We start from the raw sequence: 27,347 nt of genomic DNA, 5'->3' as shown, positions 1-27,347 counted from the left end.
TGCTCAGAAAAACAATAGGCATAGCATCAGAGGGTCTCTAAGGCCCCTCCCCCGACACACCATTCTGTATCTCCAGAGACCACAGGGTCCCCAGGAGCACAGGCTTCTCTCCCTTCCAGGGCCTCAGCAGCAAGGACGAACTGGGGAGCCCTTCTGGTCCAGAGGTGCTGGGAGCAGCCAGGAGTCAACCCCAGCCCCTCCAGCACATGCTACACAGAGCCACACTCAAGCGCACACACACCCACATGCACAGTCCCCCGGGTCCTTCTATGCACATACACCTGCACGTACATGCTCTCCCCCAGTCCCTGCGCGCGCGCGCACACACACATGCGCGCGCGCACACACACATGCGCGCGCGCACACACACACACATACACCCGCCCAGAGCCTCACCCAGCACCCGGGCAATGAGGCAGAAGAGCAGGGTGCTGATGACAAAGGTCCAGTTCCAGTGGTGGGAGCCGGCCACGGTGGAGACACCGAGGAAGATGAAGATGAGGGTCTCGCTGACACTGCTCCACATCTTCAGGAAGTACTTGATGGTCGTGTGGGACTTGTGGGAGATGTTGGCCTCCACATAGGGACGCATCACCACCCCTGAAGCAATGAGTCTGGGTTGGGGGGAGAGCAGGAATCAGAGCTCGGCCCCAGGGGGCTGGCAGTGGCACGGTGGGCAGAAGCCTGGCCACCAAGCATCTCCTCTTAGGGGTGAGACATCAACTGCGGTCTTTACACACTTGTTCCTACTCAGGCCATGACACGAGCCTACAGGTATATCCATGTCCTTGCAGTTTTCAGATGAGGGATCTGAGACCTGGAGAAATAAAGTCTCCTGCCCACTGTAAACTGCCAGGTCAGCCCAACTCCAAAGCCTGGGCCTTTTCCGGAGGCCACACTGCCTCCCCACCCAGTGGAGTCCACTACTATGCATCCATGGTCTCTTGAGTTTATGGCCCCGAGTGGGGGGTGTCACCCACCCCTCCACCTAGTGCATGGGCCCCCACGGCAGCTCTCCTCGGGGTCGAGCAGGGAGGGCTGCTCCGAGCTGCAGCCCAGGCCCTCCGGCTCAGTGCCCGCACCTGAGCTCCACTCCCGCTGCCCAGGCTTCCACACTGCCCCTGCTCCCTGCCCCATGGGGCACACCCTGCACCTCACTGCCTCTCCAGATCCCACTCCCCCTACTCCAGTACCCAGCTGAAGCCTCAGGTCCTCCACAAATCATCCCAGTGAGACTTCCTGCCTCGCGGAAAGCCTCAAGTCTTACTGAGGGCAGGAGTGAATGTGAGCACCTGGGTCCAGCCACAACCAAGATGCCCGTGGAGACAAGTGAAGGGAAGAAATAGCAGGGCCAAGAGCTCCCAGAACTTTAAACTCAGGGGCTTCCAGAGACAGCATCGGGTCCTGCCCTCGTGGCCCCTGAGCTCACCCTAACACGGGTCACTCAACCTGCTCCCAGCAAATGCCCATGAGCCCACAAAGCCCAGCAGAAGGATCTTTCTTGAGAGGAGTCTTCTGATGACCCTGACATTTAAATGACTACCAAGTGGGGTCTGGAGCTCGGAGCTCACGTCTCACCACTGGAGCTGGAGGCTGGGCTTCTGGGCCTCCTTTCTGACCCTCGGAGCCTGGGGAATCCGAGTTGGTGCCCACCAAGCCCCTGCTGCCCCCCGAGCCCAGGACTCACGCCATGATGCCTGACAGGTGGAAGAGCTCGGCCGACAGGTAGGCCATGTAGCTGTAGAGGAAGACGAAGAGTGGCTCGATGACGCGGATGTGCGAGGTGAATCGGGAGGTGAAGGCAGCGATGATGCCGTAGACCACGCCCACGAGAACCCCGCCCAGGGCCACCACGAAGAAGCTCAGGAACCCCAGGATGATGTCCACGATGCCCACATGGTTGTAACTGGCAAACTCCTCAAAGAGGTGGTACAGGACCTGGGAGGGTGTGTAGTGGGTCGGCGGGAGAGCAGGGCCCGGCACCCCCCAGGGCGAGCCCTTCCCCCACCCTGTGGCTGTGGCCCCAAGGAAAGGCCATGTGGTGGCAGAGGGTCCCGATTCGGGCCTGGCAGCATTGGGGGCTGGTTAAGAACATAAACTCGGAAGGCAAATTGCCTGCAGTGGAATTCCAGCTCTGCCACCTACTAGCTGTATACATGGGACAAAGAATTTCAACCTGCCAGCGCCTCAGTTTCCCCAGCTATGAAACCAGCATAATAACGGTAGCAGCTTCACAGGGGCTTGTGAGAACTACATTAGCTCCTCAAGGTTAAGTGCTCAGGGCAGTGCCCAGCGCACTGCTGGTCTTGCTGTATGAGCATGTGCAGATCATCTCCCTGTCCGGATTTCAGTCTCTCCTTCAGCACAAGGCAGGGAAAGCTCTGCACAAGACTGGCTAACCTTTGAATCTCTCTGAAAACAACTGGCCAGGCCATACACCACTTGGACTCTCTTGGGGTGGGGCCCAGAAATCTGTGTAATAAGCTCCCCAGTGAGTTACAGTGAGTGGCCAAGTTCAGGTAGGAACTGGGGGCTCTGTAATGCCATCTGATCTCCTGGACTGGGAAAGAAATGACGATTATGACACTGTTGTCAGACGTTTAAGTGGCACTTCATACCCCATAAAGCCCTGTGATGATCATTATCCTACTACAACCACCTTATAAGACAGGTGAGCAGCTCTGCCCTTGCTAAACTGAGGCTCAGAGTGGTGAAGACTCGCCAGAGGGCCCCCAGCTGGTGAGCAGGAGTGCTAGGCCCAGAACTTGTCCCCTGACAGCACAGGGCTGGGGCCTCCCAGCAGGCTTAGCTTTGAAGTTCTGCTCCCTCCTAGGTGCTGTCCTAGACAGTAGGTGGTGGCAAGGAAACCAGAGGGGGAGGTGGGGGGGGGGCGGATTGCTATGGTCACCTGGGGCAAGTAACCTAACCTCTTAGTGTCTCAGTTTCCTCATCTGGAAAAATTGGGATAACAATAGCACCAACCTCAGGGTCACTGTGTGGGTTAGATGAGGCAATGCCCCTCCAGACACAGTAAGTGCTCAGAAAACCCAGAGATTACCACCAGTGCTGCCACCTTCTTCATGAGGCACAGAGTGGGCCCAATGCAGCTGGAGCTAGGGTGTTCATCTGATGCAACCTTGTCCCACCCCTTCCCAGGAGTGCCAACTTGAACCCCAAGTAACAAGATCCAGCTGGGAAGGGTTTCCTATTTGGCACCTGTCATGAAAATTAGTGAGAATAGCTCCTACATGAACCTGGAAGGATGACAGACTGGGCACTGCACTCCCTGTGTTATGATGGGGAAACTGAGGCTCATACTGTGACTTTGGGCAAAAGCTGGTGCTAGAAGAAACCAGGATCGAGGCCTGGCTGCTCCAACTCAGCTACTCTCTCTCCAGCTCCATGTGAAGGGGAAGAAGGGGAAGCCGAGGCTATGGGCAGCTGAACGCCACTGCCTGTCTCTACTTTGAGGTTCTGCTTCCTGAAGGGCTGGGGTGGAAGAGAAGGGGTGGGCAGGAGGCCTGCATGAGTACATGCATGTATGCATGGACTGGGCATGCACATATGCTCTTGTGCTTTTCTGTTGTGCAGCTGCTCACTGGGGGGTCCAGTTAGGAAGGGCAGGAGGTGTTTTCACAACATGACATGTGTGCTCATGCACACCTATCTGTTTCCTGAGGAAACTGGCTGGGAGGAAAGGCATGTGCAGACCTACAGTGGACAGAGTGTCTATCCTTGCTAGACCCTGGCAGGAAGGAAATGACAACTCTGACATTCTGCAGCTGAGGAAGGTGAGGCCCAGAGAGGTGCAGTTATTTTCCTAAGGTCACACCAGCAAGGGACCAACCCAGGCCAACCCATTTTACTTATCACCTCCTGGAGGCTTTGGAGGCAAGACACCTTTCCGCAATCTCTGCCCCAAAACTCTGCCCAAACCAACATCTAACATTAGACATAGCCACCATGAGAGCTGAGAGGCCCCTCAGATCAAATGGTCTAAGAAGGGAAACTGAGGCACAGAGCAAGTTCAAGATCCCATCATACTGTATGTCAGGGAGAGGGCACATAGCTTAGTAAGGACACGTGCTCAGCCAGACCTGGGTTCAAATCTTGGTTCCATCACCCGCAAGCTGGCTAATTTCTTTGGGCCTGTTTCCTCCTCTGTGAAAGGAAATCATAAGCACCTCCAACGGCTATGGTGAGGAGTAAAAGAAACAATCCACGCCAAGGGCTCAGCTGCTGCCTGGCCCTCAGCACACAGGGTTGACTATCAGCCGGGTTTTCACCAGGATTATTGCACGGATGTGAGGTTCACTCCTGGACCTGGCTTTGGACCCAGGCCCTGTGTGCACGTGGCCATGGCCCCGCCCCTCACCACAGTGACGGCGTCATTCAGCAGGGACTCCCCGAAGACAAGGATATGTAGCAGCTCGTTGATGTGAATTTCCTCGAAGACAGCAAGCACAGCCACGGGGTCCACGGCCGAGATGATGCTGCCGAAGAGCAGGTTCTCCAGGAGGCCGATGTTGTTGATCTGCTCCCCGCCCACCAGGCACACGGCGTACATGAGGCCCCCCATGAAGAAGGCGTTCCACAGCGTGCCCACCACGGCGAAGATGAGGATGGTACCCAGGTTCTCTGTGAACTGCCGCAGCGGCAGGAAGTAGCCCGCGTCCAGGATGATGGGCGGCAGCAGGAAGAGGAAGAAGATATGTGACTGCAGGAGTGGGGGCTTCTCCCCCACGCCCTTGATCAGGCCCCCCACCAGCAGCCCCACCACGATCAGCAGGCAGCTCTCCGGGACAATGCTCGAGATGGTGGGGATCACGTGGAAACCTGCAGAGGGGGAGAGAACGGCAGGCTGTGGGCTCGCAGGGGAGGCAGGAGACCTGGGCATGGGGATGGCGGCTGGCCTGTGCTGCCAGGGTTGCAAGGGCCGGGCTCAAAGGGCCACAGTCACTCTGCTAACCTTCTGGGCCTCTGCATCCTGGCCTGTGAAATGGAGGAAATAAACTACGTGAGGACGCCATTAAAGTGCTTCTTTCCAAGGATAAGCAGGTGCTATCTCCCTATCACTGTTATAAAACACTAGAAGGAAGCAGCTCTGTATGACCCCAGAGGTAGGAATTATTAGTTGATAGAACAAGGCTCCAAACACCTTAGGCTGAACTCATCATCCTTCCAGTCTCCAGGTCAAGGAGACAGATTTTACATCAAGGAATAACAGTACAGCAATTCTGCCTGAGAGAAGATAGTGAGTTCCCTAAAATGGAGATGCTGGAACAGAAGGCAGACTGGAGAAGTGACACGGGAGGTAGAAAGAAGCACAGGAAGGGACATGGCACAATACTGCCTGGATCTCTAAAGGTGCAGCCCACATACGGCCACCTCCAATCCCAGACTCATGGCGAACCCCTGTAAAATAATCTTGGCATACTTTCCTGCTGAGCCCAGACAGCTGCTCAAAATTGGGCTTGAGGAAGCCAACAGCAGTCAATGGCTTGGGAATGAGTCAAAACCTATTTGCTGCCTTGTCCCTAGACCAATCCCACCCATTTTAAAATGGGGTGAGTGAGGCTCAGAAAGGGAAAGGGACTTGCCTGAGGTCATGCAGCAAATTAGTAATAGAATCAGGAGAGGACCCACATCTGATCCTCTAGCTACCAGCGAGCTCTGCAGTTCTGTAACTCAGGCTGTCCTCCTCTTCCTTCCTCCTCCCCCAGGGAGGAATGGGGCTGTGTGCTCCCACTCCTGAGACCCACCAACCACCCTCCAGGGCCATGTCCTGTCAGCAGCAGGTCATGCTGAGGCCCACCTCAGGCCTCCAAACCTAGAGCTGGAGAACAGTAAAAATCCCCTTCAGAGAAGTGCCTCCCTCAATGCCAGGTTTAGCCACAGAGCCCCAAGTCCCCTAGGGGTTTCTGTTGTTTTTCGGAGGTGATGGAAGGGAGAAGCCCTGAACAGCTAGCATGTTGGGTACCATAATCCCAACTTGGCCAAGAGGGTATGAGCTTTGTCAAGGTGAGAGGGCCCCTTCTCTCCTCCCTTCCCAGCCCATAAGTCCTGCACGGGCAGATTCCATATCTGTTTATCATCTCCAGGGCTGGGGACACAGAGGGTGCTTGACGAATATCTGCTGATTTGAAAACGCACAGTGTTGGGCCATTGCCCATGTGATTGCTGACAACCTGCCCCGCCAGGCTTCTGTTTCACTACCCCTGAGATCCCTGGGAAGCAGGAGGAGGAGCCCTTCCCATGCCAAAGCCCCTCCTACTCTCTGGTACTAATCTGGGTAGTGCTAGCACAGCTACAAGTCAAGACTCACACGCAAAATACTATGTAGGGTTGTAGAATGCTCAAGATTTCATAAGTGCACTTGGGAAAAGGAGTACTGCACCAACCATCAATATTTAGCATGTCTGTTAAATAAATAAATCTGTTAAAAATAAACAACCCCCCCACTATCTAGGTCTAGAACCCCAGCACAGCACAAAGCCCCAGGAGACACTCAAAATCTGTTAAACAAAGGAATGACTCAACCTAGGCCAGGAGAGGGCCTCAGAACCACCACATCCATTCTCCTGACTTCAAAACAGACCTGACCAGAAGTTGCCTCTTTGGCTGAAGTCCCCCAGCCTTTACAGTGTCTACTGGTCACACGCAGTGTTCAGCTCACTGACGTGCAAGGTCATGTGGATCCAAGTCTCTCTTGATATACAGGGAAAAGTTCAAACTTTCATCATCTCCTTTGTAATCTGGTCTTCCCTCACCACCCACTTTTTCCATTGTCAACTCTTAATGTCTCAACCTTGCCAAATTCCTTGCAATTCCCCAATGAGCTCCATCCTCTTTTGCCTTCAGATCTTTGACCTCAGATCAGTTTACCTCCTCTCTCTAGAACACCATTCCTGCATCTCTACCCATACTGTGTGCGGTTGACACCATAGCCTACCACAGGCCTCCTCCTCCAGGAAGCCATCTCTGACCACCCCTGCCTCCTCCCAGGGCAGGAATCCTTCTTCAGTGCCTCCCTCAATTGTAACTTTGAATCCATAGTCACTGCCTGGGTTTCTCTAAGGTCAGACAACCCAAGCAGATGCAGTAGAGACAAGGACCCCACATCCAAGATTCACGCTGCCCTGAAAGGGAGACAGGACAGCATGGGAGTTTGGGATAAGCAGAGTCCCTGCAAGCACCAGCCAGAAAGCAGCTTCCCAAGATTGATCAGCAGTCCAGTCCAGCTCCAGCCATCTGAACCTCCTAGACCCCCACATCCCCCCTAGACCTGGAGTACAAAGAGACGGCTGAGGGCAGGCAGATGACACCTTCCGCCTCCACCTGGTGGCTTAAAATGTCTCCCACCCCTCTACACCATCAGTCCAATCCACAGAGCTTTCCTGGCCCTACGAAGTGCCAGACACTGCCTGGGAGATTCAGAGATGAGTAAGCCACAGCTCCTGCCTGGGAGGGGGTGGGGGTGGGGACAAACCAAGAGGAGTGACATAAAGATATTTGTTATTTCTGAAGGTGCACGACGAGCCCCACTGTGCGGGTAGCCTGGCACACTCACTTCATTTACCCTCACAACAGCCTTGGGGGGTGGGTGCTGTCCCTACTCTGCAGAAGAGAAAGCTGATGCTCAGCAAGATCAGGCAACTTCCCCAGAGTGCAAGGGAGGAGTTCTACTCTAGCTTAGAATTGTCTTAAACTAGTGGCAGAAAGGGTCAATTAATCATCTACTCCAACACGGGTATTTTCTGAGCCAGGCCAGTGTTGAGCACTGGGGACACAGGGGTGGCTCTGGCTCAGACCATGCTTTTCCAGACCTGGAGACCACTGGGCCCGCAGGCCTCCATCACTGGGTGAACAGACAGTTGCCGTTCCTATTTGGCAAATGAAAAATGAGTTCAGAGGAGAGGCAGGACCTGTCCAAGCCACCCAGGGAATGAGGACCAGGTCCTGGGCTTTCTGACTCCTTGTGAGTAAGTAACGTAAGACAGAGCCCAGATGGCCTGGGATGGGGCATGTACCCGAAGCAGCCCCCCATGCCAACATCTCCCTGTCCCTGGGCCTGCCTCTCAGGGAGCAGAGGGAACTCCAGGCCCTGGGGGGCTCTCTGGGGTGAGGGACGAGGAGGGGAGGGCCAGCACAGGCTGAGGAGGAAGGCTGAGATCCACTCTTGGCTCCCTGCCCGTGGGTAGGCAGCACCTTACTGGAAAGCAGCTTCCCGGACTGGGGGCTGGGAGTGGAGACTGGCATCAGGGGGAGGCGCCTTCAGGTCCAGCAACTCAAGGAAAGGGGGAGTGGCCTGCGGCCTGTCCTGGCTTGTCCCACTCCCAAGCTCTGACTCCACCAACCTTCCCCGCCCTGTCTCAGGAGAGTCCCCTCAAACCCAGGGCGCTTGTTTACACTGGGAGTGGGGAAAGGGGGAGGGACCGGGTACCGTGACAAAGGCCAGGCACTGAGGTGAGATGCCAAACATGAGGCAAAACTTCCAAGGCCCAAACTTCATGGCAGTGGGGCTGTCACCAGAATGGAATCAGGGGTGGGGCAGAGGCTGTTAGAATCAGAGATCTGGAGATGTGAGGGCTGGATCTTAGAGCGCAATTCTCCATTACATGGAGAGGGAAACTGAGGCTCAAAGACAGTTTAGTGACCTGTCAAAGGTCCACTATAAGAACCCAGGTCTCTGGGCTCCAAATCCAGAGGGCTTCCCTGCCACATGGCCTCCTTTGAGGGTACCCAGTCCTCCTAGAGCAAGGACACGAAAAGGTGTGGAATTCAGCATCTTCCAGTCACAGGGCAAACCCCTGTCACGAAGGCTGGCTCCCCTTTTAGGGAAGAGGGTGGGGGGGAGGTGCTTTTCATTCTACCCACTGTAGGTGGTAGTTGGAGAACTGGGGGTGCTAAGGGGAAACACATGTGTGCATGTGTGTGCGCGCACACACACACACACACACACACAGTGTGGCATGTTGTGCAGACACTTCACCAAGATTGGAATGGGGGGGGGGCTCCAGGTCCTCTGCAGCTGCTCTTCTCCATGAGAATGTTTTATTTACACCTCCGCTGATTGTCCCCATCTGCTTAGATGGGTGGGGTGGAGCAGCAAGGCTGTCCCACGTCACCCTCGGTTGCCAGGGGAACCAGATATTGTTGATTTGGCTCCCCACATCTCTCCCCTGGCCTGGGAACCGTGGGGAGTGCTGGAAAGAGAGGCCTCCTTGGCCCACCAGTGCCAAGTCACCAGGAACCCAGGGGCACGTGGGGGGCTCTGCCGCTCTAGTTCCAGGCCTGAGGACTGCTCTGGGGCTGCAACTCGGTCAGGCCCCAAGGGATTCCCAGTTGCACAACATTCCATCTCTTTAACTCCCTCTTCAACTGCCCCAGCAACCAGCCTCAGCCACAACAATGAAAGGTAACAGCCCTCAATGAGCGGCCAGCTTTCAACAGTCTCTTGCACTTGGCTCATTTGTTCCTCACCACAGCTCTGGAAGGTTACAATACCATTCCCCTATTTTACAGATAAGGAAACTGAGGCACAGAAAAGTTAAGCAACTTGCAGTCACATAGCTGGTAACCAGCAGAGCTGGGATTCAGACTCAGGCAGACTGGCTCCAGGTTCTGTGTTTGTAGGTGCTTATAAATAAAGTCATCCCTGGTTTTATTTCTATTGTTTCTAAGAGGAACTGTGTCCTGAGGAAGTCCAGGACTGAAGACACCCAAGGCAGCTCCCAGGGCAATAGGTTATTTCTTTCCATGAGCTCCTCTCCAGGGAGGTCTCACCACAGCTCCCCTTCCACTCTAGTGGCCTAGTAAAGACTGTGAAATCCTGTCTCTTTTAAGCCCACCACCTCTAGGAAGCCCTCCCAAGTTAACTCAGACAGGAGGGATCAGTCTCCTCCACCAAACTCTTAGGATCCTTGAGTGCAGGCAGGGCCCACGCCTGATTGTCCTCAGTGTTGAGTCTTCCCACCATGGATGTCAGCTGTGAGGGAGGAGGAGAAAGACAAACAAGACTAGAACAGAAACATCACTGCCTCAGGATATTCAGACAGACCAACAGCAGAGACAACGTCCAGTGGCACTGGTCACCCACACTGTGTTCTCACGGCTAGAAAACTTGGTTCCAGGCAGGGTACAGCCACTGAGTAGCTGGGGTGACCTTGGGCAACTTATTTTATGTCTCCTGCCTTCGGTTTCCTCATCTGTGTAAAAGCCTACAAACAATGCTGGCACTCAATGTTAGCAAAAAGTGGTAACTGCTATTACTATTACAGTTTTCTTTGAGACTCGAGTATGACACAAATCCCCCTACATTATTGTGAGCTGTTGTTGTAGACTTGCCCATCATTGGGCTATAAGCTCACTGAGGACAGGAACTTTATTGTCACCTGGGTCTCCAGTTTCTAGCACAGAGTAGGCAGCTACTGTTTGTGAACTGAGTTAGATGTGACTTATTAGACATTTGCACACCAATATTTATAGCAGCATTATTTACAATTGTCAAGAGATGGAAACAGCCAAAATGTCCATCATCAGATGAGCAGCTAAACAAACTGTGGTATATACATACGATGGAATATTATGCAGCTATAAGACAGAATAAAGTTTTGAGGTATGTAACAACATGGATGGACCTTAAGGACATTATGCTGAGTGAGATTAGCCAGAAACAAAAGGACAAATACCGTATAGTCTCACTGATATGAATTGACATTACTGAATAAACTTGGAGAATTTCATTGGTAACAGAGACCATCAGGAGATAGAAATGGAGTAAGATACTGGGTAATTGGAGCTGAAGGGATACAGATTGTGCAACAGGACTGATTGTAAAAACTCAGAAATGGACAGCACAATACTACCTAACTGTAATACAATAATGTTTGAACACTGAATGAAACTGAATGTGAGAATCATAGAGGGAGGAGGGCTGGGGGCACAAATGAAATCAGAAAGATAGACGATAAAGACTGAGATGGTATAATCTAGGAATGCCTAGAGTGTATAATGGTAGTGACTAAATGTACAAATTTAAAAATGCTTTTGCATGAAGAAGAACAAAGGAATTTCATTACTGCAGGGTGCTGAAAATAGATGGTAATTAATATTTTAAAATTTTAACTTATGTGTGAGATTAAATAAAAAAATGTTTATTTGGTATAAAATTTATATTTTGACTAGTGCAGTTCCTAATATAACCTATGTGGACAGCTTAATTGAACATCGTAAGTACATGGAACCTTAGTAGGGCATAAGATTTTGTATGTTTGTCCAGAGTGATACCCCAATAAATCCCAGAGTGATTTGAACAGTGAGTAAAAAAGTAGTTGCAAAGTCCCCTTGGGGGAATGGTGAGAAAGAGGGAAAATTTAACTTCCCCAAGTGGAGAAATCCTGATATTCTCACAAGCAGTGGGGACAACGAAAGCAACAGGCTGAGTTCCCAATTTTGGGGTTTGTTCATACGAAACTTAATCCCCAAAAGGATAGATCAAGCCTACTTAAAATTAGGCCTAAGAGTCACCCCCAAGAGAACCTCTTTTGTTGTTCAGATGTGGTCTCTCTCTCCAGTCAACACAACAAGCAAACTCACCGTCCCACCCACCCCCCCCCCGTCATCTACATGGGACATGACTCCCAGGGTGTGGACCTTCCTGGCAACGTGGGACAGAAATCCTAGTATGAGCTGAGACTCAGCATCAAGGGATTGAGAAAACCTTCTCAACCAGAAGGAGAAAGAGTGAAATGAGACAAACTAAAGTGTCAATGGCTGAGAGATTCCAAACAGAGTTGAAAGATTATCCTGGAGGTTATTCTTACGCATTAAAAAGATATCACTTTACTAGTCAAGGTGTAATGGAGAGGCTGGAGGGAACTGCCTGAAAATGTAGAGCTGTGTTCCAGTAGCCATGCTTCTTGATGATGATTGTATAATGATATAGCTTTCACAAAGTGACTGTGTGATTGTGAAAACCCTGTGTCTGATGCTTCTTTTATCCACCTTATCAACAGATGAGTAAAACATACAGAATAAAAATAAATAATAGGGGGAACAAACGTTAAAATAAATTTAGTAGATTGAGGGAGAAGATGGCGGCTTAGTAAGATGCGCGGGTCTTAGTTCCTCCTCCAGAACAGCAACTAAAGAAACAGAAACAATACGAAACAGCTCCTGGAGCCACGACAGAGACCAAAAAGATAGCGTACCCCATTCTGGAATGGCTGAACGGGCAGGGAGAATCCGCTGCGGTGAGATACCCGAGGGGCGTGCGCTTTCCCGGGCCGGGGCAGCTGGCGACTGGGGTCCCCTCCACGCACGTGGCTCCCCGGTCTGACTGGGAACGTTGGATAGCGGGGCCCTCCCACCACGCTTGGCGTCTCGGGCCAGCTGGGCAATTTGGACCGGCACTCCCCCAAGCTGCGGTGGCCGGCGACCCCCCCTCCACGCACGGTTTCCCGGGTCGACTGCGAGATTCAGATTGGCAAGTTAAAGGAGCCACAGCATCTTTTACTGGTGGGACTTGCAGACAGATGAGCGCCACGAGCACCACCTACTGGGCAGGAAAAGAAAAACAGAGCCGAGAGATTTCACAGAAAAACCTTTCAACCAGCCGGGTCCCACACCCAGGGAAATCTGATCAAATGCCCAGACACCAGCAGAAAATAACAGATCACGCTCGGAAAATTGAAGATATGGCCCAGTCAAAGGAACAAACCAATAGTTCAAATGAGATACAGGAGCTGAGACAACTAATGCTGAATATACGAACAGAAATGGAAAACCTCTTCAAAAACCAAATCAATAAATTGAGGGAGGACATGAAGAAGACATAGGCTGAACAAAAAGAAGAAATAGAAAATCTGAAAAAACAAATCACAGAACTTATGGGAGTGAAGGACAAAGTAGAAAAGATGGAAAAAACAATGGATACCTACAATGGTAGATTTAAAGAGACAGAAGCTACAATTAGTGAACTGGAGGATGGAACATCTGAATTCCAAAAAGAAACAGAAACTATAGGGAAAAGAATGGAAAAACTTGAGCAGGGGATCAGGGAACTGAATGACAATGTGAAGTGCACAAATATACGTGTTGTGGGTGTCCCAGAAGGAGAAGAGAAGGGAAAGGAGGAGAAAAACTAATGGAAGAAATTATCACTGAAAATTTCCCAACTCTTATGAAAGACCTAAATTTACAGATCCAAGAAGTGCAGCGCACCCCAAAGAGAATAGACCCAAATAGGCATTCTCCAAGACACTTACTAGTTAGAATGTCAGAGGTCAGAGAGAAAGAGAGGATCTTGAAAGCAGCAAGAGAAAAACAATCTGTCACATACAAGGGAAACCCAATAAGGCTATGTGTAGATTTCTCAGCAGAAACCATGGAAGCTAGAAGACAGTGGGATGATATATTTAAATTACTAAAAGAGAAAAACTGCCAACCAAGACTCCTATATCCAGCAAAATTGTCCTTCAAAAATGAAGGAGAAATTAAAACATTTATAGACAAAAAGTCACTGAGGGAATTTGTGACCAAGAGACCAGCTCTGCAAGAAATACTAGAGTCAGATACGAAAAGACAGAAGAGAGAGGTATGGAGTAAAGTGTAGAAAGAAGGAAAATCAGATATGATATATATAATACAAAAGCCAAAATGGCAGAGGAAAATATTATCCAAACAGTAATAACACTAAAAGTTAATGGACTGAATTCCCCAATCAAAAGACATAGACTGGCAGAATGGATTACGACCCAGCAATACCACCGCTAGGTATGTACTCAAAGGACTTAAGGGCAAAGACACAGACGGACATTTGCACACCAGTGTTTATAGCAGCATTATTTACAATTGCAAAGAGATGGAAACAGCCAAAATGTCCATCAACAGACGAGTGGCTAAACAAACTGTGGCGTATACCTACGATGGAATATTATGCAGCTTTAAGACAGGATAAACTTATGAAGCATGTAATAACATGGATGGACCTAGAGAACATTATGCTGAGTGAGTCTAGCCAAAAACTAAAGGACAAATACTGTATGGTCCCACTGATGTGAACCGACATTCGAGAATCAACTTGGAATATATCATTGGTAACAGAGACCAGCAGGAGTTAGAAACAGGGTAAGATAATGGGTAATTGGAGCTGAAGGGATACAGACTGTGCAACAGGACTAGATACAAAAACTTAAAAATGGACAGCACAGTAATACCTAATTGTAATGTATCTATGTTAAAACACTGAATGAAGCTGCACCTGAACTATAGTTTTTTGTTTGTTTGTTTGTATCTTTTGTTTTTGTTTTTTTCTTTTTCCTTTTTATATATATATATTTTTTATTATTATTATTAATTCTCTTCTCTATATTAACATTCTATATCTTTTTCTGCTGTTTTGCTAGTTCTTTTCCTAAATCGATGCAAATGTTATAAGAAATGATGATCATACATCTATGTGATGATACTAAGAATTACTGAGTGCATATGTAGAATGGAATGATTTCTAAATGTTGTGTTAATTTCTTTTCTTTTTTTTGATTAATAAAAATAAAAAAAAATTAGTAGATTGAAATGCTAGTGATCAATGAAAGGGAGGGGTAAGGGGTATGGTATGTACGCAATTTTTTCTGTTGTCTTTTTATTTCTTTTTCTGATTTGATGCAAATGTTCTAAGAAATGATCATGATGAATGTGCAACTATGTGATGATACTGTAAATTACTGATTATATATGTAGAATGGAATCATCATATGTTAAGAATATTTGTGTTTGTTATTTAAAAAAAATTAATTAAAAAATTAAAATTGAAATGAAAAAGTGACTTGTTAGATGTGAAGTGTGGGAAAGAGGAGGGGCATGGACATGGTGCTGAGCTTTTAAGACTAGATGGTGCTGTCAGAGCAGGGCCCATATGAATTGGGCTTTGAAGGATCAATAAAAGTTTGCCAGAGTTGCAGGAGAAAAACCATTCTAGGCTCTGTATCCACTAAAGAGCCTAGCACATTAACTTGCACATAGCAAATAGATATGTAGGTAATGATGAAAGAAAAAGACAAATAAGAAGTCAAGTTGACTTCACCAAACCTTTGCCAACATACAAACACAAGGGCTGCTGTAAGACAGTGTAAAACTCTTAGAACAGACCTGGTACGTGTATCTCCGAGCCTCAGTCTCCTCCTCTGTACCGGGGGTGATGCCACTGCTGGGGTAGCTGTAAGCAGCCCTGGGAGAATTTATGTAGAGCTTCTGGCCAACAGCAGTCACTTCATTACTGACAATTTTAAAAAAATGTAAACCAGCAGTGCCCAGCCAGTCAGATTCTACTTGACCGTGATCCACTTTAAGATATGATCTCCAGCCCAAGAAGAGCACCTGTTGGCACTTATAGTATCTGATACAAGCCATGTTGGGTGCTTTTATACACCTCCTCTCATGTCATTTTGTGCCTTGACCACCATCTGACAGGTGAGAAAACCAAGACTCCAAGAGTCAAAGTGAATGGCCCCAGGCTACCAAGCTTGGAAGTGGCAGAATCAAAATGAGAACCCGGGTATTTTAATTGCCAGTTCTTTGTGTCATCTGCTTCAATTAAAAAGAAGCCTGTCAGGATCAACAGAAAGAGCATTCAAGCCTACAATATGCCTCCCCCACAAAAAAACAGCCATAAATAAATGTGATCCCAGTACCTGGGCAGGAATCATTCCCCAGACACAGGGGAGTCTCTTTTGATGCTTTCCCCTCTCTTCTCTCCTATATGGTGAGAGGTGCTGCAAGGCAGGCCCGGAACAGCACTATTTCTTGCTTGTTTCAGTTCACATTTCAGGGGGCCATACTATGTTGGGGAAACAGGTCCCACCCTCTGGGAACATCAGGTCTGGGTGGGAAAGCAGCTAGGAAGCGGAAACACAGCGGCATATGCTGGCCCACATGAGGCATGGAAAAAAGAACACCGGCCAGGAGGCCAAAGCCCAGGTCAGGTACAACCAGCTCTATCTTTTAGTGACCTCGAGACTTTGGGCGAATCATTACACCACAAACAGACCTTTGTCTCCTCATGCATATATAAATGAGAATCAAGGAACCAGACATGGAAGCACCTTGTACATTGTGAAGTGACAGGCAAACTTCAGAGATGACTGATAAAGAAGCAAGGATGGAAATGCCACAGGAGGCCTGGGTGGCCAGGGACGCACTAGAGTTATAACCCAGGTGACTGAGCCAGCAGCGACTGTCCAGAGTCCACTCTTAAAGACCCAGCAGGGGAGGCTGTAGCAGGTATGCTGGGATCAAGGATTCTAGGGTCAAGGGATCTGGCCAAACTCAGGATTAACCCTCAGCCCTGGCACAAGCCCTCCTACAACTTATTGTCCCCCTCTCTCCAGACCTATCTCCTCTCACCTCTCCCCTCTCTGGCAACTCCTCTAGAAGCCAGAAGCCCCCATGCCACACCTCTGCACAAGCAAACAGAAATCCTTCGTCCCCTTGAACCTCTAGTCACCTTTAAAAATCCAGCACAGGTGTCACCTCCTCTGGGATGCCTTCCCTGAACCCCCTCCTTCACACTGATGGTGTTCTAAACCACAGGGCATCCCTGCACCCCACCCTGGGCCCAATAAAGGTAACGCTCAGGAAAAACTGGTTAAGGGAATGATGAGAAGCTTTCTAAAGGCTGTGGGACTGAAGTTGGGTCTCAGAAGGCCCAGGACCCACACTGGTAGGAGGACAGGTTGCTGTTGGTGGTGGGGGTGGGGGTGGGGGTGGGGGGTGAGTGTGAACAAATGAATAGCCAAGGAATCCCAAAAAGCCTTCTGAGGTCTCTGAAGCCTTAAGCCAGCCTGGAAATGAAGACCATACGGTGAGAGGTGCTGCAAGGCAGGCCCGGAGCAGGCAGACCACAGGAGGAACTGAACCAAGGAGCCCGAACCAACACTGCAGGCCTCAGAGGGTCTCCGTACCTTCCTCGAAAGCCCCTGACCTTCAGGCCTGGCCCTGAATGCCCCTGTCCCAGCCTCAAGCTGGGTCCTCCTCCTGTCCTGCCTTCCACTCCACCGGCCTTCTTCCTGGGTCTTAAAGACCCATTTCATTGCCCCTACCCCACCCCACCCCAGGCTGGGGCAGCACATCCAGCCCAGCCTCTCCAATTATCTAAGCGCTCTATGAACATCTGTTGAATGAATTTCACTCCGCAGACCTTCCCGACCCCCCTGCCGGAAAGGCTCTGCATCAAGCATCCCCATGCAGTGAGATGGAGTATGACTCACACAGGGACAGGGACAGAGACAGGCTGTAAACAGCCTGTGCATGTTGACGAGACAGAACGCAGGCAGTGGCAATGGGGCCTGGCAAGGGAGATGATGATCTGGGGGGTTGGGGGTCAGCTCAGGAGGCTGGTTTTACTGGGGAGGGATGGGGAGACCCTGAGACTCCAAAGACACTAGACTGTCAAGGCTGGATTGGGTCCCTGGCAGGTGACCATGTGATACATGCTGGTATTTTTGGTATTTTTAGATTATTTCAAAATGAAAATACATTGCTTTGGTTAATTTTAAAAGGAACTGATGGTCATTTAGAAAAACATTCTAGCAGAATATAAGTGCATTAAGTAGGAGAATAATCTTCCAGTGACTCTCCCTTTTCCCTATGTCCACTATACAGCCATCCCCAACCTAAATATACACTGTTAACAGTCTAGTATAAATACTTCCAAACTTTTCTGAACCTATAATTTTAAAATTATGTACAAATAGAATGTCATACAAACATTCTATGGGGCAGAGAATGCAGTAGGCATGTTATTGCAGCCTCTCATTTGATTCTCTCAACAACCTTAATGCAACATGTACTATTATGTGTCCATTTTAAGATAAGGAAAGAGACCAGAGGGATGACCACTTGCCTCACGGTCACACATCACATAGCCAGGGCCACAAAGCAGTGTTTCAGACCCAGGCTGGCCCGTCCCCTCACACCTGCACAGTAACCTCACTGCACATATGGCCTGGCTGTGCCGTACTGAACGGAGCCCCATGATAAGCCCTGGGTTGAAGGTTGATTTCTCAAACCTGGAATCCTCTACTAAGAGCTGCAGTCAGACCTGGCCTCTGCGGCTGACAGGACCTTGGCTTCTGGTTTCTCTGTACATTCACCAGTCGGTAACCCTGTGGTACTACTGGCATTAGAAAAACCTAAATCACTTCTTGCAAAAGAGGCCCTTCTCAGCTCCCTGAATTTCAGCCCTGGAGTGTACAGGGGGTGAAGACACAGAATGCTTGAATTGGAAAAGAACCTAGGAAGTCTGGTTTGAAGCCACAGCCCTCCTCTTTCCCTGGTAGCATAGCTGTCCCCTCTGCCAGGACTAGCCCCAACCCTGGCCCTGTCCAGGACTCAGGAGCTCCAAGCACCAGTGTGCCCCACACATGGGGGTGTGTGGGCAGGGGCGATGGGAGAGACAAGAGGCACAACAAGGTTCTGTTTCCAGAAACTTTAGAGCTTTGGGAAAGATAGATTTTTCTTTTCTTTTCCTTTTGGTGTGGATAGGGTATAGCTTACAAAATGCAAATTCAGGAGAAAACTGAAATTAGATATCCAAATACCTGTTGTTTCTAGTACCCCTTCCAACTGAAAGTCACTTACCTTAATAGCATAAATATGTATTACATCCATTATATATAACTTGAACTTGCTTGTAGCATCATCACACTTGGGTACAGAGAGGTAAAGCAATACAGAGATGGTGGTGGAAAAGCAACACGAAGAGAAATCTACAATTTCCAGGACAACCGCCTTGCAATAAGTGAGTCATGGTGTCCCATTTTCAGCAGCTCCAGGGAAGGTGGGGCTGCAAAGGGAGGGTGGGACTTAGGTGGCCTTGGCTGGGGGTGGGGGAGAAGCAGCCCCAGGGAGGCAACCAGGCCTCTCTCTCCCTCCCATTTCAATCAGCTTTATGGAGTCTATTATGTGCTTCACAGCACCTGGACGTGGTGACGAAGAAGGGGTATGAGCCAGCCCTCCACTTGGGCCTTTTGGTGACCTCCCAGAATGGCCAGAAAGACACCACTGCAAGAGAATGACTCTTGGACCAAAGACCTTGGAGTGGGCCATTAAAAAAGGGAGGCTTCTTGGAGAGATGGGTACAGGACTATCCTTAGGTCAGGATGTCTGGGTGGACATGGGGTGGATCTGCAGAAGAAAGGGCACAGGAGATGGACGCCCTCAAGAACTCGACTCTCATCTCCCATCCCCTTGCTTGCTCCTCTTACAATGGCCCCATCTCCCCAGCATCACTCCATTGTTCAGGCCCCAGACCCTGGACTCAACCTTGACTCCTCTCTCGCTTTCATACCCCACATCCATCGGCAAACCCCACTGGTGCAACCTTCTAAATGTATGCAGAATCTGACACTTCTCACCACCTCTACTGTGACCACCCAGTCCGAGCTGCCACGAGCATTTGCCGGGACCACTGCAATGGCAGCCCAATAGGTCTCTTGTCCCACCAGTCTCTTCATATATCCAGCCCAGTGAGAACATTCGTAAAAGGTAAGGCATCCCTTTAAAAGGAAGGTCAAAATCTTCCTGTGACTTCTCATCACACTCAGATCTCTGCTCCCTCCCCTCAAACTATTCCAGCTCCTTGCTTTCCCTTGAGCACCCTTGAGTGCTTTGGGGCCTTTGTATTTGCTGTTTCCTCTGCCTGCAACACTCTTCAGTACCCTTCCTTCTTTAGGTCCCTGCTTGGATGTCACCTGCTCAGAAGGGCCTTCCCCAATTCTGTCTATCTACTTGCCCTGCTTTATCTTTCTTTATGCCCTAACATATCACTTCCTGACAATCCATCTGTGCCACTGATGGATTCCCCACCAAGACATAAGCTCCTCGAGGGCAGGGTCTGTTGTGATTGATGTCATATCCCTAGCATGCAGTGTTGCCATATAGCGGGCTCCCTATCAGTATTTGTTGAATGATTGCCTCTTGCCTCAATGACCTAAAGAGGTTACTGTGAGGCTCATGAGACCACAGATATGGAAACACTGTGTGAATCGCAAGACCCTGCCTGGGTGGGCTATCACTGTTTGTCCCCTGGAGAGCCACACCTCCTGCAAGGGGTTTGCTCCTACATCACCTTGTCCCAGCAGCTCTCCCTAAAAACCCCCAGGGTAGAAACAAGTTGGTCTTGATTCTGTGGTCCTGCAGAGCCTGAAATACACAATTCTCTGTTCAGAGTCAGATCATACAGCGAGGTTGGTTGATTGCTTTTCATGTCCTGTTCCCCCATCCCTTGACCACAAGTTTCTTGAGGGCACTGATTCGGTCCTAGTTTTCTAGCACTCGGCACAGAGCCTAACACATGGTAAGAATCAAGACTTGTTTGTTGGGTCTGCGTGACAATTTGAGGGCAGGATTCCTGTCTGATCTAATTTAATCTCCAGTGTTTGGCACTATGCTTGTGTGCACTAGACCCTAGCTGAAGCTGGCCTCAGCCTTGAAGGGTTGGAGTTAGAGGGGCACCAGGAAGGCCTTCCAGGCTAAGCAGCAGTATCTGGAAAGGCAAGAAAGGGGGAATAACCATAGTGTAGGCAGAAGATTTCTGTTGGAAGCAAATGACAGTGAAGGCTGAGATAGTCATAAAACAACCTCTCTTCTGGTCCCCACTACAACCCTGAGTGGTGGACAAGAGACGAGGAAAAAGATACGAGGGGTCCAGAAACTCGCAGAAGATCACATATGTTGCAGCAGAGCCCAGGACTAGTCACAAGCCCAGGACTACTAACTTCCCATCCAGTGCTTGCCCAGGACCAGATTGTGAAAGGCCTTGAATATCCTGGAGAGGGAACTGCAAATCAACCTGATAAACCCAGCAGAGCCACTAGAGGGCTGTAACCTGGGGGGCGGGGGAGTGGTTATGTAAAAGTCTTGCCTGTATCCAACTCGGGAAGGAAGTCAAGGGAGATGGCACTGGCCATCTTGCCTCAGTACCTGGGGTAGGCACAGCTGTTCAACCACACAGCCATTAGGTCCAGGCTCCAAACTGGTTGTCACTGCCTTCTGCATGGTTCCAGCAGGATGGGTGGACCCTCCCCCATACCACCTCCAAATGCTTTAAGAGGGCAGAAAGCTACATTTGGAGAGAAGAAGGGCTAGGGAGCAGAAGACCAGGGTTCCATTCTAGAGCCTGCCACCAACTCACTATGTGACTTGAACAAGCTCTTGCCTTTCTCCAGCCTCAGTTTCCCCATCCTCAGAGGCTCAGTGTGAACCTTAGAAGCTCTGACATCTCACGGACAAGCTCTGCTGTTGGACAAAGCCAGTTGCTACAATACTCTCCAACTGTCTCAATACCAAGCGTGGCATCTAGGTCCACAGCTGCCCAGTTTTGCTAGAGCAAAATTCCATGAGACAGCATGAGGCCATGTAAAGAGCCATGGTCTGCCAACAAAGGTCCTTGATCTCTCCCAGTCCTAAACCCTAACTTCTCTGTGATCTTGGGCAAATCACAGCACTGAGCTTCCATTTCTTTCTCTCTAACATGTGGATCAACAACGCCTGTGGCACAGGGTTGCTGTGAGAAAGAGGTAAACCCCCCTAGAAGGGAAGAGCAAAACCAGAAACACCTTGGAGCTGTAGAACAAGGGCATGGCAGGGATAATCTATGACAGTTCTGCTTTCAAGGAAGGTACAAAGGGGCAGGTAATGGCTCTTGGATGGAAGAGTAGCAAAGGGCTTCTGTGTTCTGCCCTCCAGGGCTTGGCGCACCCTGTGATCACGTGTGGCTGTCACCCTGACTTGGCTTCTGCAAGGGCACAGAGGAAATGCCGTGGAAGCAGAGGGGCTGTTTGGCCTACTCTGGAGGTCCCAGAGGAGGACCCACCTGTCAGACACAGCTCCTCTTTGGGGCTGGGGAACCCACACTCCAGGCACTGAGGCAGAGGAATGGAGCCTGGGTGGCCCAATCACAGGCTTGAGATCTAGAGGAAGATGGCTGGGAAGGGAGGTAATTTGGAAGAATGAGCAGGGGCATTACCTCAGGGCACTGTTTCAGCTCCATACCTTCCCGGCCTCCAAGCCCAGAGAGGGTCCACTGGCACCACAACACAGCCGCCAAAGAAGCTACAAGAGATCAGGAGACCTGGGCCTCTCAGAGGCAGAGCTCGGCACCCTGTCCCTGTCATCACTGGTTGCAGGCTGAGCCTGGATGGCAGGAGTCTCCAGAGGCACTGAGGAAGGCTAAGGAAGATCGAGGGAGGCAGAGTGTTCTGCCCACCCCACCCCCACCCCCACCCCCGAATCTGCTTCTTGTCATCTGAAAAGTGGGAATAATACCTGCTTCCTTACAGGGTATCTGAATACAGCTCACAAGAGTTGTGGGTGTGGCAGGCTTTGTAAAAGCTGAAAAGAACCATGCAGAGAAAGGGTCCATGAAACTCACAGCAGCAGAGTCCCTAAGGCAGGCTTGCAGGATGGGGAGGAGAGCAGGGATGCCAGAGATTCCCCCTAACAGGTATCCGAGACTCCCTCTCCAGGGGATGTCCTGAAAGTCTCCCCAACACTTCCCCTAGAAATCAAACCAGCTGGGCTCAGCACAGCAAAAATGGGGGACACGGAAGGCACGCTTGGAGGGCCTCTTCCTGCCTCCCCCCTGCCCCCGCCACAACTGGGGACAGTGTGTCACCTCAGGCCTCTAGGAGCCAGGAGATACACCAAGTGGATGCGTGAGCATGCTCAGAGGAGGCTGCCCTTTAGAGGACACTGCAGAGAAAAGATGAGGACATGGCCAGCTGCAAGCCCTGGTCTCAGTGCCAGGAAGGCCCAGGACTCAAGGGACCAAAAAAGGGAGGTCAGGCCCCTCCTGGGGAGAACAGGAGCCATAGGGCTCTTCAAGACCATCCCATCCAGGCTCTTCATTGCACAGATGCAGATAATGAAGCCCAGAGAGGGGCAGAGACATAGCTGGGGTCACACAGCAAGGTGGTAACAGAGCCAGGACTCATACCCAGGACAGTCTACCCCACCAGTCCTTGCTCAGACCATGATGCCATCAAACCACTCCTCCCACTATTTTTTTTTTTTTAGCTACCTTTCATCAAGCATTTCACTGTGATGTTTTGTATCTCTTGCCTGCATGATTCTCCTAATGACTCTGAGACATAGGCATCACCATCTTCTTTCCATAATGGAGGAAACCACACAACCTGGTCTTTCTGACTCCACTGCACTGGCCCCAACCACACTGCCCCCAGCTCTGAGCCCTGCCTTTGCATTCTGCTCTTGGCCCAAACAGGGAGTGCTGGGGGCAGGGACCCCTCTCTGGGTAAGCCACTCACTTACTCAACCTCCGGGTCCCTCTCAGCCCTGAGCAGTACCTATACGCTGGGGTTCAGCACGTGCTCTGTGCAGGGGAGAACCAGGAGCTTTCTGGTACCCCAGTAAAGAGGACCAGAACTACTCCGACAGCACCTCCCAGGCCAGGGTCTGGCCCAGGGGCCTCTGTTTAGTGCCTGTGCGCACTGCCCTGGGAGGATAAGGCACACCGCCACGGGGAGGCAGAGTGAGCACCAAGCCCCGTGCCTTCTCAGTTAGCCTCAGCAACACCAGGAGGCAGACACTATTATTTCCATTTCCAGAGGAGAAACAGACTCAGAGCTTAAAAAACTTGCCCAAAGGCTATACAGCCAGGAAGCAACAAAATTTGTATTTGATCCCAGGACTGCCTGATCCCAGAGCCCAAACTCTGCCCTCATGCCAGTCTGATCGATAGGAAACTGCCTGGTGACTCTCTGCTGCATAGGCTCTCATCCTCAGGGCACAGGCCCTGGAATCCAGCTCAGATGTGGCTGTGGAGTGACAGCCTGGCTGGCGGCCAAGTGCCCTCAGTGATGAGCAGGGCTCAGAGGTGCAGGGTCCTAGGCAGGCTGAAAGCTGCCAGCCAGCCCACGCCAAAAGTAACTGTGCTGTGCCCAGGGAGGAGATAAGGAAGTCTTTGTCAGTGCCGGCTTCCGCCTGGCTCTGCCCTGGCCATGGGCTGGGCAGGGCCCATCGTGTGATCCTGCACATGGCCCAGAGGGGCGGGGTGCACACACTCCCTGCAGCAGGAGAGATGCCAGTGGTGGCCGGAACTGGGCAGGACACTGAGGGCCCGGAGGCCAGAGTCCTGGTTCTTATCAGCTTCATCTCCCAGCTTCCTTGTGAGATGCAGATGTTAATATAAATGATAAATGGCATGTATTAAGGGCTTCCTGACCCTCACATCTACCCATTGAGGGCAGCACTCTCATACTCATATCACAGATGGGAAAACTGAGGTTTGGAGAAGCTCAGTTACTTTTCCCAAGGCTGGTGAGTAGCAGGGCCAAGCAGGATTCAAGCCCAGAAGGCTGACTCTGGAGCCTACGGGTGTTTATTCTCCAGGGCGTTTTTCAGCCGTTTCCTCATCTGAACCTTAGAACAAGAAAATGATCTGGATGACTGTTTTCTCAATTCTCCCAAAGGTGGACATACTGGAACTGTCTCAGAAGGTTCAAAGGAGCAAGCTGGGCCTCTGCATGGTAACGACTATCAATGTTAATGTCACTGGAATGCAAAGAGCACTGTCCCTGGATGCTTGTCCCCTTGCCGCCCTAATTCTTCCAGTCCCAGACACTCTGGGCCTTGGGTTTGCTCACCTGTATACGGGAGGGAGGGGACCAGATAATCTCAAATGGCTCTTACACTCTCGCTGTTGCTTCCAGGATTCAAGGTCACCTGATCCTACTTTTTTGTGTGACCTGAGTGAGTTAGTTTGCCTCTTTAGATCTTGGGGTTCTCATTTATAAAATGGAGATATCTCCCCCCACCTTACTAGGTCAGGTCAGGACCACCGAGGTGATGAAGGCAGAGGGTCTGTCGTGGTGCCTACAAGGCAAGTGCTCAAGGATGAGGGAGCTGTGCCTCCTGGTCTCTGTGCTGGACTTTTTGGGACATCACCATTCACTGCTACTGAAAGTGTGTTTTGCCACACCCTGTGCTAATAAGTGCTCACTGCCAGGTGGACCCTGCCCAGCTCTCTGATATCACTGTGAAGGGAGTTTTCCGAATGAGCTATGGCTCCAAGTGGCCATTTCTGCCACTCTGTACCTGGTATTGCAGGTGATACTGAACACCAGGAAGAGTGGGGCTCACCTGGCCCAGAACATATAAATCTTATCGTGCCAAATTCTTCTTGGGGAGGAGCAGGGTAAGTCAGGCAAAGGCCCCAGCCCTTACCAGCCAGATTGTCAACCTCAGCCCTTACCAGCCAGATTGTCAACCTCAGCCTAGTTTCTAATCCGGCGGCCCGGAGGGGTCCCTTTCTAGCCTCTGCAAGGCTCAGGCTCAGGAATTCCTAAGGCTAAGCTAGGAGAAGTCTAAGGGACTACTGAAACCCAAGGCTCTGTCTTCCTAAGACGAACAGGGATCTTGTTAACTTCTTCAGGGGGTGAGACCAGTGTGACTGTGAAACTGAGGCCCAGGTTTGGGGGTACAATTGGGACAGGGAAGACACCATCGCCTCAACTAGGACAGCATCTTCTTCCCGTCCCAGCCCCCATTGCTTCCAGGCCCCCTTAGCCCACACAACGGTGGGCAAGGCTCGCTGCCTGGCAGTTGTAGTCATCTAGTGGTCTTGGCAAGTGATCAGTGGGGGTAACTGGAGGTTTCAAAATTGTCTAAAGTGTCCTACACATAGGAAGTTGCTTGATCAGTGCTAAGCTCGGACCAAGAGAGAGTAGGAGCCCTGAGGGGAAGCTGGGAAGTGGCAGTGGGGACTATTTGGAGTCAGTGGGCCTTGGTTAAGTTCTGGCTCCATCACTTGCTGGATGTGGTCCTCTCCGGCCTACACCAGTTTCCTCAGGTGTAGGATGTGGGACTGGGCTGACTTCCCGGAGGTCTCCTCTACCTCTGACAGTCCACGAGTTTATATAACAACCAGCATGTACACAGCTCTTTCCATTTTGCTTTGTACTCTTATGCACATCATCTCATTAAAACCCCATGACAGGGTGGCATGTTCAGTGGCAAAGTTCTCACTTGCCATGCCGGAGACCCGGGTTCAATTTCCAGTGCCTGCCCACGCAAAAAAAAAAAAAAAAAAAAAAAAGATACACCCCCACCCCACCCCGTGACATCCCTCTAAAGGGGGTATAGGTTCTCCTATATTAAAGATGAGAAAACAAAGCTCAGAGCATTTAAGGTCAAGAGCACACCCAGCCCAGGAGTGACCAAGCCAGGACTCACATTCAGGGCTTTGGAAGTCAAACTCTGGGTTCCATATGGAGGAAGCCCAGAGAATAGTTGCACCTGTGAGCTGACCCCAGCCTGTCCCTCTCTAAACTGCTCCCTCAGTGTAGACAGGGGGACTCTTTTAAAAGACCAGATTTAATGAAAAAAGTTGCAAAAGAGTATGAACAGCATGATTACTTTTGTAAAACTATTTTTATTTTTAAAAGATTCATACAGATGTAGAGAAAAGTCCACGAGGACATAATAAACCATTAAGAGTGGTTGGCTCTGAGGAGCACAGGGTGAAAGGGAAATAACTTGCGTAGTTTTCTTTATATACATATGCAGGAAAAAATTTCTTTTTTCCTTCTTCCCTTTTTTGAGCCAAAAAAGTCCAGGGGGAAATTTTCTGAGCATTTGCTCTGAGTCAACACTTTGTATTAGGCACTTTACTGTAATAGGTTATTCATTTAATTGTCACAAAAACCCTATGGAGCACAAGAATGTTAAACAGCAATGTTATTCATAATTGTCGAAGACAGGAACCAACTCAAATGTCCATCAACAGGAGAATGAACCAATTGTGGTGAATTCATACAGGGCAAAAGCTCCCAGCAACGAAGCAGAACAAACCTCCGGAACACACAACAACAGAGATAAACCTCTTGGCTATGCTGAGTGAAAGAAGCCAGACACAAGAGACTCTGTTTATGTCAAGTTCAAGAACAGGTAAAATCAGTCAATGATAGCAAGGTCAGAATAGTGACTACCTGGGTGGGGGCAGGATGGGGGGTACCTACAGACTACAAAGGGCACAAGAGGTCCTAAGGGGGTCCCCTTAGGGGGATAACTTGATCTGGGTGGCCGTTAATATGGACGTAAACACTGGCAAATAATCAAGTGCACCTTAAGATCAGTGTATGTGTGCATGTCATTCCTCCATGAAATAAGTAAGGGTGTATAGGCGTTAAACAAACATGGGAGCAAGAATTACTTCTAGAAAGAGGATGCTTCCATCAGGCAATCAGCCTCGGGTGATACAGCCGGTAAGGTGTGGTGCTGGGGTTCAAGCGCAGGCCTGTTCTGTTGAACTCTGGTGATCCTAAGCA

The 27,347-nt window shown here is 50.2% G+C and overlaps 1 protein-coding gene across 1 annotated transcript in view; it reads right to left on the bottom strand.

The window, feature by feature from the left end:
• Positions 1 to 27,347, bottom strand: part of SLC9A1 (solute carrier family 9 member A1) — a 52,473-nt gene that overhangs the window by 7,554 nt on the left and 17,572 nt on the right. Inside the window, exons 2-4 of the mRNA XM_077150691.1 lie at positions 4,376 to 4,836; positions 1,688 to 1,938; positions 397 to 614 (exon numbers count right to left, since the gene is read on the bottom strand). Of these exons, the coding sequence (XP_077006806.1) occupies positions 397 to 614; positions 1,688 to 1,938; positions 4,376 to 4,836 (930 nt within the window). The remainder of the gene's footprint in view (positions 1 to 396; positions 615 to 1,687; positions 1,939 to 4,375; positions 4,837 to 27,347) is intronic.

Source organism: Tamandua tetradactyla, chromosome 2, assembly GCF_023851605.1.
Source record: "Tamandua tetradactyla isolate mTamTet1 chromosome 2, mTamTet1.pri, whole genome shotgun sequence".
Lineage (NCBI taxonomy): Eukaryota > Metazoa > Chordata > Mammalia > Pilosa > Myrmecophagidae > Tamandua > Tamandua tetradactyla.
This window is presented reverse-complemented; position numbering and strand designations above follow the sequence as displayed.